General features: G+C 30.0%; 1 protein-coding gene and 1 pseudogene across 1 annotated transcript; both read right to left on the bottom strand.

The window, feature by feature from the left end:
• Positions 1-11,754: 11,754 nt before the first annotated feature.
• On the bottom strand, positions 11,755-12,762 carry LOC145583811 (uncharacterized). Its single transcript, XM_081640780.1, has one exon. It carries the CDS (start codon positions 12,760-12,762, stop codon positions 11,755-11,757), a length of 1,008 nt encoding a protein of 335 aa, XP_081496906.1.
• A 9-nt stretch (positions 12,763-12,771) lies between these two features.
• Positions 12,772-13,419, bottom strand: LOC145583810 (putative mitochondrial protein AtMg00310 pseudogene; annotated as a pseudogene).
• Between the last annotated feature and the right edge of the window lie 477 nt (positions 13,420-13,896).

Here is a 13,896-nt window from a genome sequence, read left to right as displayed (position 1 = left end):
TTAAACTTCCAAAATTCAGACAGTGGAGTGGGATGAAAGTGATAAAGAAGAAAATTAAATATAAAAATAAAGTAATTTTTCATTTTACTATTTTTGTTTTGTTATTTGTCTTTTGTACTCTTTTTTTTTCATTTCAAACAATGAATTTAATTGTATTGTTGAATAAAAAAAAGGGTTTGATATTTTGATGTTGTCGAGCGGCACTTGAAAGATTTTTGTAAAAGACGGCCAGATGATGATGATGATGATTGATGAAATCAGATTATCAAAATGTGGGATTTTGCAAGGAGGGTTGTATGTGATAGTGTTGAGTTGTTGACTGTTGAGTGAGACTTGACAAATTCTAGTAAAACTATAAAAGGCGGTCTGATGATGATGATTGATGAAATCGGTTTATCGGTATATGGAGGAGGTGTAACAAATTAACAGATTGAGGGGTGTTGACTGTTGTAAACTGCATAACAAATTCTCGTAAAAGACAATTCGAAGATCAATGAAAGATGTAGAAAATAAGGAGTGTTAAGTAAGTAGTGTTTTTGCTCCTAGGTGTTTAATTTGATAAATATTGCTATCGGTGTTAATGAAAAAACTTTGTTCTAGTCGATAATAAAAAGAAATTGTGAGTTAGGCCCTTCACCTTAAAAAAATAATATTCAGTAAAAAATAATTTAAGCTCAGCAAAAATAATTTCAGTTCAGCAAAAATAATTTCAGTTCAATAAAAATCAGTAATTTTAAAGAAGTAATATAACTGAAAATCAGTAAAAATAACTTAAGTTCAATAAAAATAATTTCAGCTCAATAAAACTTATTTCAATTTAGCAAAAATAAGATGGAGTGAACAGGGTCTTATTGTAAAAGATGGTTTAATGGGTTTTATTTATGACAGTGGAGTGGGGAGGGATACAAAGGAAAAAAAAAAAAACAGAGAAAGAGGGTGGGTGGGGGGGGGGGGTGTTGAGAGTAAAAGGCAAAAAATTTGTATTTTTGTTGGAGACTTTTTTTCTATTCTTGTTTTGCTATTTGTCCTTTGTACTTTTTCAAATACTACTTGTAACAAACTTAATTGAGCACACAAAGTAATTATGGGAGTGGTACCGTCAATAAGGTCTTCCCTCCCGTCAAGATTAAAAAAAAGTCTTCCCTTTTTTTTTTTCCTCCTATCATTCATTTTTTTTTTTTTTTTAATAAAGTATCTTAGTGTAACTAATTATAGACCGAATGAAATGTATTGTAAATTCAAGATTTAAAGGTAAGGAAGAAAAATGTGATTGCATAAACAACATTATTTTGACCATCATAATGTTTATACTCTTATATGGAGTAATACGAAGTATATATTGCATGGGGCATATAATAGCCCTTCAATTTCTTAAAAATTAAAAGTTAATTCTACAAATCACTAACATATACATAGTACAATCTTCTATAATGGTAAGATAGAATCACGAGTTAAAACTGATATTCTCGCTATTTTTTGAAACAGAGTTTTAAATTTGAATAACTTAACCAGTTAAAATATCAAGTCAAGTTTAAACTCAAGTCAATTTGCTCAAGTAAAGTGGTTGACCAAACTGTACTCGATTATCATTCACGTGTATGCTCACTTCTTGAATATTCATAAGAAATATCACGAGATAAACCTGTTTCATGAAACTGGTGAAAATAAATTGAAATACGTATATGCACATATACGTGTATTTGAATGCATATAATATAATTAATAATGGTATTAGGGTCTGTTTGTTCCCCTTAATAAGTTTTGATAAGGGTTTTCAAGTTCAAATCATCAATACTAATATACTAAAGTAATCCCCAGCCCTATCCCTAAAGTACACGTGTCACGTTTGTGTTAAAAAAAATTCAGCTAAAAACTTTTTTTTTCTCTTTTTTGTTCATGAAAATTAATAACATAGCTGATTTAAAAAAAAAAGAAAAAGAAAAAAAAAAGAATAAGCAACCTAAAACCTAGAGCAACAATAACAACTTAAATAAATAAATATTTTTTTGTATATTTCCTTGAATCTTTAATCGTTAATATATAAAATGTATTGTTCATTTTCTACTCTAAAAAAGGATTTTAAGTCAATTTTAAATTCATAAGAGATTAGGAAACTAAAATTAGAGAAAAGTACTCTACATTACCGTATCTAATATATAATAATTTGATAACATAAATAGATACTTCTCAAACTTATAGTAATTTATAAAAATAATTTGTTTTCTTGTGAATATCCGAGCGTTTGGCCAAAGAACTAGTTACAACTAAAATAAGCTTCAAGTTCAGATAAGTAAAAATCAAGTTAATAGAACACGCCTTTTATTTTATTAAGATTTACTTGTCCATTCAAAATACTTAATTTTAAACATCAGGGTTAAATTTATTGTAAGATTATGCCAAATTGCCAACTAGTACAAGAAGGACTATTATACATATATAAGGAAAAAAAAACCCTAGTATAAATAAGTTTTTTTTGAAATTACACATTGACTTATAAATTTAAAATTTCCCATGTAAACATATAAGGTACTCTCTCCATCCCCTTTTGATAGTTCCTTATGGGCATTTTTGATTTTTCACATGAATTAATAAATACAAATAAGAATAGTAAAAGTACATTGAAAAAGTAAATTGGCATTGGGTATGCAAAAAAGTAGAGAGAGAAAGTACCAAAAGTACATGGAAAAACAAAATTTACATGGGAAAGTTAAATTTGTATATTGTTGCAAATTGGAGGGAATTTTGCTAAAAAAAATTAATATTAATAGTTGTTGGAAATTGCAAATGGGGTGAACATTTTGGGACTAAAATTTGCTCATAAGGAACTATCATTTGGGGACGGAGGAAGTAATATTTTTTCAAAAAAGAAATATACTGAAATTTATTAAAGAATCTTTAGTAACAAATTGCTGCATATCAAAGATTTAGATTGACGATCAAACTTGATATTAATCAAATCAAACTTGATATTAATCAAATTATAGGCATGATAAAAACAAATTGTTGACATAACAACATAATGTTGAAAAATAAGAAATTAATGTCATACAGATGGATATAATTAGATATTTTCGGAAATTTTAAGAAACTTACTAAGACTAAAATTCCACAATAGTTGGACAAATACGTTGTACGAAGTACTTTTTCTTATATTTTTAGAAGGAAAAATCGGACTTACACTACTATAATTAAAATTCATAATAAAAGAAAAAATTGTAGATATGTGAAGATAAATTTGGCGTTATACTCGGTCTATAACGGTATCATAAATGGAGAATGTAATTTATATCATGTGTTTAATAAGGGCATTAGTGCCTAATTAATTGATTTGGATCAAACAAATAATTATAATGATCATATCCAAAATTGTGATTTTTAATTTGTTTGACCATTTGAGTAATTCCAAATTGATAAGGCAGCTCAATGTCTCGACTTCAATTTAGTATATTGGTATTTTGGTAGATTACTAGATTACGCTTTGTTTTCCCTCAGAAAAAAAAAAAAAAAAAAAGTTGAAACAAATAGCTAAACCATTTGCATATTACCTCTCTCAATAAATAAGAAAAATAAAGATTAGCGTAATACGACGCTTAACTAATAGTCTTGTGTGTATTGGGTGCATAATAACAATTGTTGTGCATTATGCAAAAATTATAAAAATTTTTATGAAGGCCACTGGTCCAAACAATGCCCCGAGTTATTGTCTGTAGTTTGAGAATAAGTTTCATAATAGTTGAGTGTGATATAATTTTATAATATATGTTATTTTAGATTAGAATTATGCAAAAGCAAATGTAGTGGGACTATTGCCAAATATAAAATGATACAAGGGCACATGTAAAGGAGGAAATTCTTTTTTTTTTTTTTCCCCTTATAAGGCGAAGAAAATAATGTCTTATATGTCAATTAAAACACACACACATTATTAGTTGTCAATTAATCAATTGTATAAGACGATCCTTTCTAAAATAAATAAAAATAAAAAATTATATAAGATGATCAACCAAATTAAAATCTCACTTGTGGATTCAATAATCCTTTGCATATCCTTGGATCAAGTTAAATTAGGCCATAGTATATAGGTCTTTAGTGGACATTATTTTGGTATGCACAGTAGTTACTAGTAAGAGGTTTAGGAATCACCATGCTATGCTATGAATTTAGAACTTGATTTTAAACGCCAATAGCCAATAGCCTCATATATACGCCACTTAAGACTTTTAACAAGATAAAAAGATTTAAGTCCTAAAAAAAATGAGGGTGACTCGGTGATTCCTATCTTTTCAGGAAGTTATTTACCAATCTTTGTTATTCTTTTCATTGCTGATCGACCATAAGTTTCATATGTAACTCCAATAATCAATTTATCAAACTTCTTATTTTTGTTGATTAATTGTATATTCAATCCAAAATTGATCAGAGTTTGGACATGATTTGAATAATGAATTTAAGTTTTATACGATAACAACTATTTGTGTTCAGATAAGGGGACTAGTATACATTTTATTTATTATTATTTTTTTAAAAAAAAAGAAGTATACAATTTATTTATTTTTATTTATTTATTTTTTGTTTGTCAAGAAAGTATAAAATGTTGATGAAATTGAGTGTTATTAGTATAATTACTATTTTTGTTATTATCCTTAATTCATTATTTTCTCAACAAAACCCTCATATTATTTTTAATTTTTTTTTTATTATTATTTAAAATCTGTATTGAAAAATTCAGTAGTGTATTACACGTCGGTTACATTTAGATTAATTAGATATCATATCTAATGGAAGAGCAGAGATGCTGATGAACTTTAAAATAATGTACATTTTATTATGGAGAGGGTGAAGAATCTGTAGATGAGTGAATCTGACATATTTACTGCCAAAGACCGCATCTTAATTATATTAAATAATAATTATGTTACTAATACTAATTGCAATTTGTGTTGTTATAATGTGGTTAAAGTCTTTGTGACTTGACTAGCAACTACATCATTTGCTTTGTCATGACTAATGAGTGTTTAGGGTGCCCTTATAAATTATAGTACTAAATTATACTAATTCATGCCACTTGTAAATTATACGAGGTTTGTATTGAAAATTGAACTAGTTATCGGTTTAAATGTTGTTAACTTGTTTTGAATGGTTGCATATAATGTGAAATGGAACGAATATTTTTTTTTTCCTACTCTCAGCTTAGATTTAGAGTGAATACCGGGCTTAAAAAAAATGTGTAAAACATTATGAAGCTACGGAAACTTCTCCCATTCTAAATTAATACGGAGTAGTCAAATTTATGTACTCCGAATATTGTTTCATGATGTTTGAATAAAAACTTATCATTAAGTTTGTATACTTTAATACAATGGCTTACCATAAAAATACTTAATAAGGTTACTGATTAAATAAATAAATTATTAGTTTGAGAAAGCACAGAAAAAACACCAAAACATTATTATTAAAGTACTGTTTGATTTTTAAAGACAATTGGAAAGAGCAAAAAAGAAAGAAAGGGAAGAAGAGCTAGCTTACTTTACTTTAATTTCTTTCTTAATCACTCCCTTTTACTTAGCAATTTTTATTAATGCAATATTACGTACTTAGCAAATTGTTGGTCAATTTATAAAACTTTTTTGTCAGTTATAAAGAGTTAAGATGTTGCAACAACAAATTCTAAAGTGTAAATTAATCGAAAGAGGCCCCATCGATCAAGTTTTGTAAGTCAAGTTTGCCATATCAGGTGAATTCGTGTAAATACTTGCACCAAATTTGTCATCTCAAATTACAACACTACTCTTAAATAGATAGAAATACCTCATGCCTCGTTTAAATGAATCGAAGGGAGTAATTGAGTAAATAATACAAAACATACATTTAATTAGCTATATATATGACGATATATATATGTACAAGGAGATTATGTACCAAGCTTGAGTTGTCATACTTGTCTAGTGATAAAAACTTGCAACATTGATCTCATGACTTCGAGATCATAGAATATGACACTTTAATTTAGGGATTGTGATTTTCCTTTATCCTTTTATTTTCATCATTATTGATGTGGATTAACACTCTCGTAGTAGTACACTCGTTGTACTTGACTAAAAAAAATACAAGTACGTGTACTTCGTAAGTGATTATAGATTTCATAGGATTGATCATGCGTAAAATAAGGAGCAGGCTAATGCACATTATTTATGTTCGTGCATGTTTATAGACCATTCTTTAATAATGTTGGACAGTAAACAAGCTATAAAATGCGTGGAACAAGAAGCATTGTGGCATGCTTATTGCTTAGTGCTTTCAACAGGAAATAAGTGATGCAACTGATGGTTATATATTTTAGAGGGAATCGAATTTAAATAAATCTTGGACTTTAAAAAATAAAAAATAAATAAAAAAGAATTATATGTATTTTGACTTTATTTTGGGTTGAAATCTTTCTGTTGATGATCTAAGCTCTTCAAGTGAAAGTACAAGTGCTACTTTTATAAATGGATGTTGGACTTTTTTTTAAAAAAAAAAAAAAAAAAAAATGGGTGTTGTGCATTTTTACTGTTTTTTAAGACACCCCCCCCCCCAAAAAAAAAAAAAAAGAAAAAAAAAATATGAATGTTATGTATCTTGATTTTATTTAATTTTGAGTTGAAATCCTTTTGTTGATGATCCAAGTTCTTTGAGAGCTTGTTATATACACTCTAGTGTACCGTACATTCATAAGTGTTTTGTTCACATTTTGAGATTGTGTACGAAGTATTATTTAATCATCAAATGAAAAGCAAAAACCAACCTTGAATTAGTTGGGTGTATATAACAAATTCTAAAGTTCTTTAAGTCTTCATAGTGTATTGTGAGAATTCTAACTTCAATTTATAGCTAAAGCGAGCCAAGATAGCAAATAAATTAGCGGAACGCCACACCTAAGATGTCTTCATCTATGTTCCTCTACAATTCTCAATAGATTCAACCCTAATAACACCCCTTAATTCATTTCTTAAGAGTTAAGGGTTGTTTGGTGATTTTTTTTTGTGTGTGTGTGTGTGTGTGTAGAGCCACAGGACAAGTGATGAGAGTTAATCTCAAGATCTCTTAGAACCGAAATGAGAGTACTAATCATTTAAACTATCCCTCACTCTCAAAGGTAACAACAAAAGATAACTTAGGTAGGTCTCACATCATAATACAAATAAAAAAGAAATACGGACAAAAATGAAGCTAACATACAAGTGATACAACAATGTTACAATATATCCAATTCCGTGAAGCACGAGTATTTGCTTCTTTATCCGGGCAGTGGTACCCATGTTTGTATAGGTACCCCACGGGCAATTGGTTTTTGCCCATTTTCTTGATTAATTTCTTTTGATTTATTATTATTATTTTATTTATTTATTTTGTCAAATGTTTAGATTACTAATTTTGTACGTAGTATTAATTTATAATTTACTAATTTTAAATTATATATACTTTTTAACCATTATCTTATTATGCGCATTTTGTTCTCGTACCACAATTCATGTAACCTGCTAATATACACGGAATATGTATTTAGGATATATGAATGGTTTAAGTATACATCGTATTTCATTTTTCATAATGTGTCATAAAGGATAAAAAATAATAGTACAAAATTTTCATCATAATACACTCCGTATAGACACGCTTTACCTTTGTTGTGTCTATGGAGGTGTCTAGATTAACAATTATGGACTTATTTTGAATTTTTTAATAAATGAAAGTAATCACATTTCTTCGTTTTAATCGATCAATAAATTCATTTATAAATATATATAATCGAGTTTTTTTAGCTGGAATACATCTACAACATGCTTAACCTTTGGCTAATACTAGCTTGTTGGTTGAACCCTCAAAATTATGTTTTGATGAGTGAAATTCCAAATCTTTGGTATACCATCGAGGGAATTAATTGACCCCTAATACTTACTCCGTATAATGCACTCCATAATATCTAAAATCAAACCTCACGCTCCATTCTTAAATATTGATTGAGACTTTAAATGTACAAATTTGAAATAGAGATCTAAGAAGTTTCACGTAGGTATACTATAATTTCATTCTATATACAAGTATTTTCTCTTTTGTATTTTTTTTCTTTCTAAAAGTCATTTCATATACATACTACACTATTTTTAAATTGTGATGAGATGTTGACATGTCAATTTTAAACAAGTTAACAATCTTAATTAACACCCTACTGCCACATGATACATTTAGAAAACAAACAAACCCTAGCTTGTAATTGAGGTAGGAATATACTACATTAATTAAAATATTGCCAGTTGTGATTTATAAAAGAGGGCATAGCTTCCAAGCTAATTGACAAGAAAATCTCATAATGCAAATAAATAGAGAATTTAAATGGAACTTTCTCATATTGTACTGTCAATTTAAAAGTATTGTAGAACAAATAATCGTAATATAAAATATAAGTAACCTTATTTGTTCATTTAAACTAAAATATTGCCTTATTTGTTCATTCGAGAAACCCTTATTTGTTAATATTGCCTTATTAGTAATATCGTAATATCAATTTATCAAGTAATTAATAAAATATAAGTAACCTTATTTGTTCATTCGAGAAACCCTATACATACGTCAAAATAATCTCACTTGCTCATCACCAACTCACCGTAACCCTTGTAATCCCTATTATTTAATTAACACAAACTTTTAAAAAAATCGGGTGTACATTAATTATCGTACATCCATTATAAAGATAGGCTAAAGTAATCCAAAGTTACCCCTGAAATGAATAAAAGTTACCCTTAAAATGAATAAAAGTTACCCCAATATGTACAAAAGCAACCAATGCAAATAAAAATCATCTATGCTTTATTAGTAAAGAATCACATTTTAAATGACTAAAAATCAATTATTAGTGATTGAATGTAATTAAATTACCATTATAAAACTTTTCTTGTTGTCTATTTATATAAAAATCGTATTATGTTTAAAGTTACCTAAAAAAAGGCAAAAAGTTACCCTAAAATTAGGTAAAAGTTACCCTTATACTGCTCGATGTACAATAATATTATTGTAAACCGGGTGTATACAAAAGTTTTTCTTTAATTAATTACATTATATGTGAAATGACCCCGCCATATAAGAATTAGTACTATTTACTTATCCTTATAAATTAAACTTGAATGTCCCTTGTTTTTACCTAATTAACATAACTTACATGAGCTTATTTTCTTGACAATATCTTATCTTATCTTAACATATATTAGGGCAATGCTTTCTCCGCTTGATATTTGCCAAACTTTAATTAATTTGCTTAATTGAAATTATTTTTAAAGAACAAATTATTATTGTTAAATTTAAAATTCTTTTTACTAAACTTATAAATTTGTTATTAAAACTGATTCGAACCTATTTTCTACAAAGTATTATACTTTGTATTTGCTCATTTAAGCTACTAATTTTATACATTAAAATCTATCTATATTGAAATTAGGTCTATTTTGTTCACCTTATTTTGACTTATTTTAGGGTAATATGAGTCTAATAAGTTCAGTCGAGTTCCAATAAGTTAAGTTCGGGAAAAATAAGTTCTAATAAGGGTTGTTCAAGTTTAAATTACAACTAAAATAAGATTTAATAAGGTCGAATAAGTTCAGATAAGTTCATGTAAATTCAGATAAATAAAAATTAGGTGCATAAATTACACCCTAATTTAGGGCCTGTTTTCATTGACTGAAATGAGCTGAACTGAACTGAACCAAAATGAATATTTTATGAGAGAATGAAATTAGGAGCTGAACTGAACTGAACTTATTAGAGCTGAACTGAACTGAATTGAAATTAATATTTTATGACAGAATGAAATTAGGAGCTGAACTGAAAAATCTGATGAGAACATGGCCTTAATTCTCTTCACCTTATTTTAGCCGAATTGAAACTATTTTGATGTACTTCAATTAATTTTACTGATTAAAACTTATTTTCACTTTTTACTGATTAAAAATTACTTTATTATACTAAATTATCTTTATTGAACTAAAATTATTTTTACCGAATATTATTTTCTTATAGGTGAAGATGATAGAACCTTGTTTTTGATGAACTGAACTTATTTTTATTAAACTAGAATTATTTCAAGTAATATAAAGTGATCAAATGAACATAATCTTGGACCCATCTTTTATTTTTTTTTTATTTTTCTTTTTTATGGAATTTCACCCCAATTCCTTTATGTTCAACAGATCAAGATTTTGTGCATGTTCTACAATTATCTTTAACTAAACTATGGAGTCTATACCGGTGAATATGAAATGTTGACAAATTTACGTTAATGAGTCTAATAAGATTTCACATATTATTGTACTATTTTTTCTTATATAAAAAATATTATAAAATACAATCCAATTTAGTAAGTGGGTAAAACATTTTATTTAAAATAAAAAAGATGAATTGTACACTATTGTTTGGCATCCACTCAACAAATTTGAGACTAATTTCGGTTTTTTAAAACTATACTTAGGATGTTGGACTTGGACATAATATTGACTATTAGTCTATTACTCTATATTTTTTTTTTTTTTTTTTGAAACACTATTACTCTATAATTGAGAATATGAGACTAGGACTAATTTTTTTTAGGGAAATCGAGACTCTAAAATTGACACTACATACATTCAAATTTTCAATTTTGAGATGTTTAAATGTAAGAGATTTGAACTAGACAAGAAGTTTCACCTACAAATATTATATAATCCACCCTATATTATTTTTGTATTTATTGTGATGACATGTCAATTTTCAATTTAACCGAGAATCTATCATCCCTTTATATTCTACATTATCATAAAATATTAAAAAAAACAAAAAATTTGACTCTAGTATAGTAATATGCGTAATACTTTAATCAGATTGCTTAATATTTAATTAACTTTTTGGCCTAATTAATTAATCAGATTGTTTATCCAACAGCAGGACCAGAATTTACGAGAAGATGTGTAGAGTTTTTTTTGAAGTGAATGTTGACCAAGACAGCTAACCTTGGACTTGAATTGGACAATTTTACCCCTATAATATAAGCTTATAACCAATGGTTAATGTGTAAATAATTTAAAGTAAGTAAGGGTATTAAAGTAATTTAATCAATAAATGTTTATATTCTATGGTCATTTAATAATATTTTTGTATAACCTATGGTTTTTTCAGATCTGTGACATGATGACATGCATCCATCTGACAAAAGTTCAAAAATTAAAAATCTTAATTAAGTAAATAACAACCTGACATCCTGCCCATATGCCTTACATTTCTTTGGGTACTTTTTGCGTGTCTTTAAATTTTTATTTACTTCTTGGAGGAGTAAATGTTTAATGTGCCCAAAAACTTTAGGACTATTATCTCCAATTAAATCCTCCTATGAAGGGGTAAGACACCAATTTAAGAATGATAATTGGATACTAATTATGATATTTATATTTAATTTTGTATAATTACGGGCTTGAAATTTTTAACACATTATCTTTTAATTTAAAGTGCTTTTTGTATGTTATCGTGTAGGTGGTGGGAATTGACTAAATGATGGAGTGCTTAACTCGAAGTTGCTTAATTAATCTTTGATTGAGTGATGGTAAAGTGGTGTAATTTGTGATTTTAATTACTTTAGAGAGGTCTCTGAGCTAATAGCCTAATATTATTTAGGTGCACCTATTCAATTAAATGCGTAATTTTTTTTTTTTTTTTTTTGGAAAGGCTCCAAAGAGCATAGATTAGCAATAATAATCAACCAAGATCAAGCTCAGCAAGGGATATCACACCTTGCGGGAAGTTCTCAACATACAAATGCTCAAACCCATTAAGTGGGAATTGCCTCGCCATAAGGTGAGCAACACAGTTTCCCACTCTTTTGATATGAAAGCAAGAAAAACTAACAAACTCCCTACTAATCGCACGAATATCATCTATAACCAAGTCCAAAGGAGTCATGCCATCCTTTCTCGAATTGATCAGATTAGTCACAGCAAGAGAATCAGATTCTAACTCCACCCTTCCATACCCAAGATCCCTCGCAACTTGCAGACCCAATCTTGCTGTCATTGCCTCGAGCACCTTAACAGACGGCTTCCCCGCAATTCGCTTCACCTTGGCAGCCAAAATAACCCCCTGATCATCTCTTAACACTACCCCAATACTAGCAGCAGCTTCAGAGATTACAGCCGCATCAGATTTAACTCTGACCAAACCTGCAGCAGGTGGCTTCCACACGTTCCTGGCCACAGCAGCAGGAGCACGAAGACTCACAGCATTGCAGTAGCTTTTGTAGTCCTTCACGAGCCTAAGAAACCCCAGTACCCCAATGTCTCTGTTCTGCCAGGGGTTCTCAAACACCACCGAATTACAGAATGACCATGTCGCCCAAGCTAAAGCCGCAAACACCACCAGCTCACTCTTACTAACCTTCCCCTTCATCCACGCAAAACGATCAAAGAAATTCTCACTAGGTGCATCTCGAAGCAGGTCAGCAAACGGAGAGAGCTCCCACACTTGGTTCACATTCGGACAGAGAAAAATCGCATGAATGATGCTCTCTTGCGCACTGTGACACAAATCGCATACACCATCATCCCTAATATGTCTCTGCTGCAATCTTCCAAGAGTTGCTAGTGACTCCGTACACGCCCTCCATAAAAATTGACAAAGTTTAGGGGGACCTCCAATATTCCAAATCGAGTTCCAGATTTCAGCCCTATCACCCCCAAAACGTGCAGTCCAGCCACGTACATGCCCCATCCTTGCCAACTAATAACCCGACTTGGTGGAGTAAATTCCATCCGTTGCAGGCCACCAATACATAGAGTCCTCCACCTGATTAAGGCTCAATGGAATTCCCTGGACTAGAGCAGCATCTTCGGCAGTCAAATGTTGATGCAGAGCTGCAATATCCCAACAGTGCCTTTCACCATCAATTAACTCCGCAACACAAAGATCCGCAGAGCTCTCCACATTAAATGTAGGAATCTTAATCCCATTCTCACTTGGCAGCCAAAACTCATCCCGCACATTAATGCTTCTACCATCCCCCACCCTCCATTTTAATCCATCAAGCAATATCGATTTCGCACCCCATATACTTCGCCAAACAAAGCTCGGATCATGCCCCCTAAGAGATGATAAAAAGTCACCATTCTTAAAATACTTAGCTTTAATAACCTTAAAGATAAGGGAGTCCGGGTTGTTCATAAGCCTCCATCCTTGTTTCGCTAGCAAAGCTTGGTTGAAAATTTTCAAATCTCTAAACCCCATTCCACCTAGAGACTTTGGAAGACACAATTTTTCCCAACTCAACCAATGCATTTTACGTTCCGTTCCCGAGGATCCCCACCAAAACCGAGCAATCATAGCATGAATTTCATCAATAAGAGTATCCGGAATGTGAAACAAACCCATCATATATGTGGGAATTGCTTGGACAACCGCTTTGATCAACACTTCTTTACCCGCTTGAGAGAGCAATTTTTCCTTCCATCCTTGCTTTTTTTTTCCAAATTCTTTCCTTGAGGCAAGCAAAAACCGCCTTCTTTGATCTTCCAATAATAGTAGGGAGCCCTAAGTATTTTTCATGCTTCTCTACTTGTCTCACACCAAGAACCGCTAAAATATCCATCCTTCTCACCACATCCACACATTTACTAAAGGACACTTCAGATTTATCGAAATTAATTTTTTGCCCAGATGCTCTTTCATATATGCCAATTATTTCGGCAATTTTCGAGCATTCTTGAAGAGTCGCTCTAGCAAATAAAATGCTATCTATGCTATCATCCGCAAAGAACAAGTGAGATACTCTAGGAGCACCCCGACATATCTGAGCTCCGGTAATATTTTTATCCTTAGCCGCCTTAGACAACAAAGCAGAGAAAGCTT

This window comes from Chenopodium album, chromosome 16 (assembly GCF_948465745.1).
Source record: "Chenopodium album chromosome 16, dcCheAlbu1.1, whole genome shotgun sequence".
Lineage (NCBI taxonomy): Eukaryota > Viridiplantae > Streptophyta > Magnoliopsida > Caryophyllales > Amaranthaceae > Chenopodium > Chenopodium album.
Note: the sequence above shows the minus strand (reverse complement) of the source record. Positions and strands in the feature narration are given on the sequence as shown.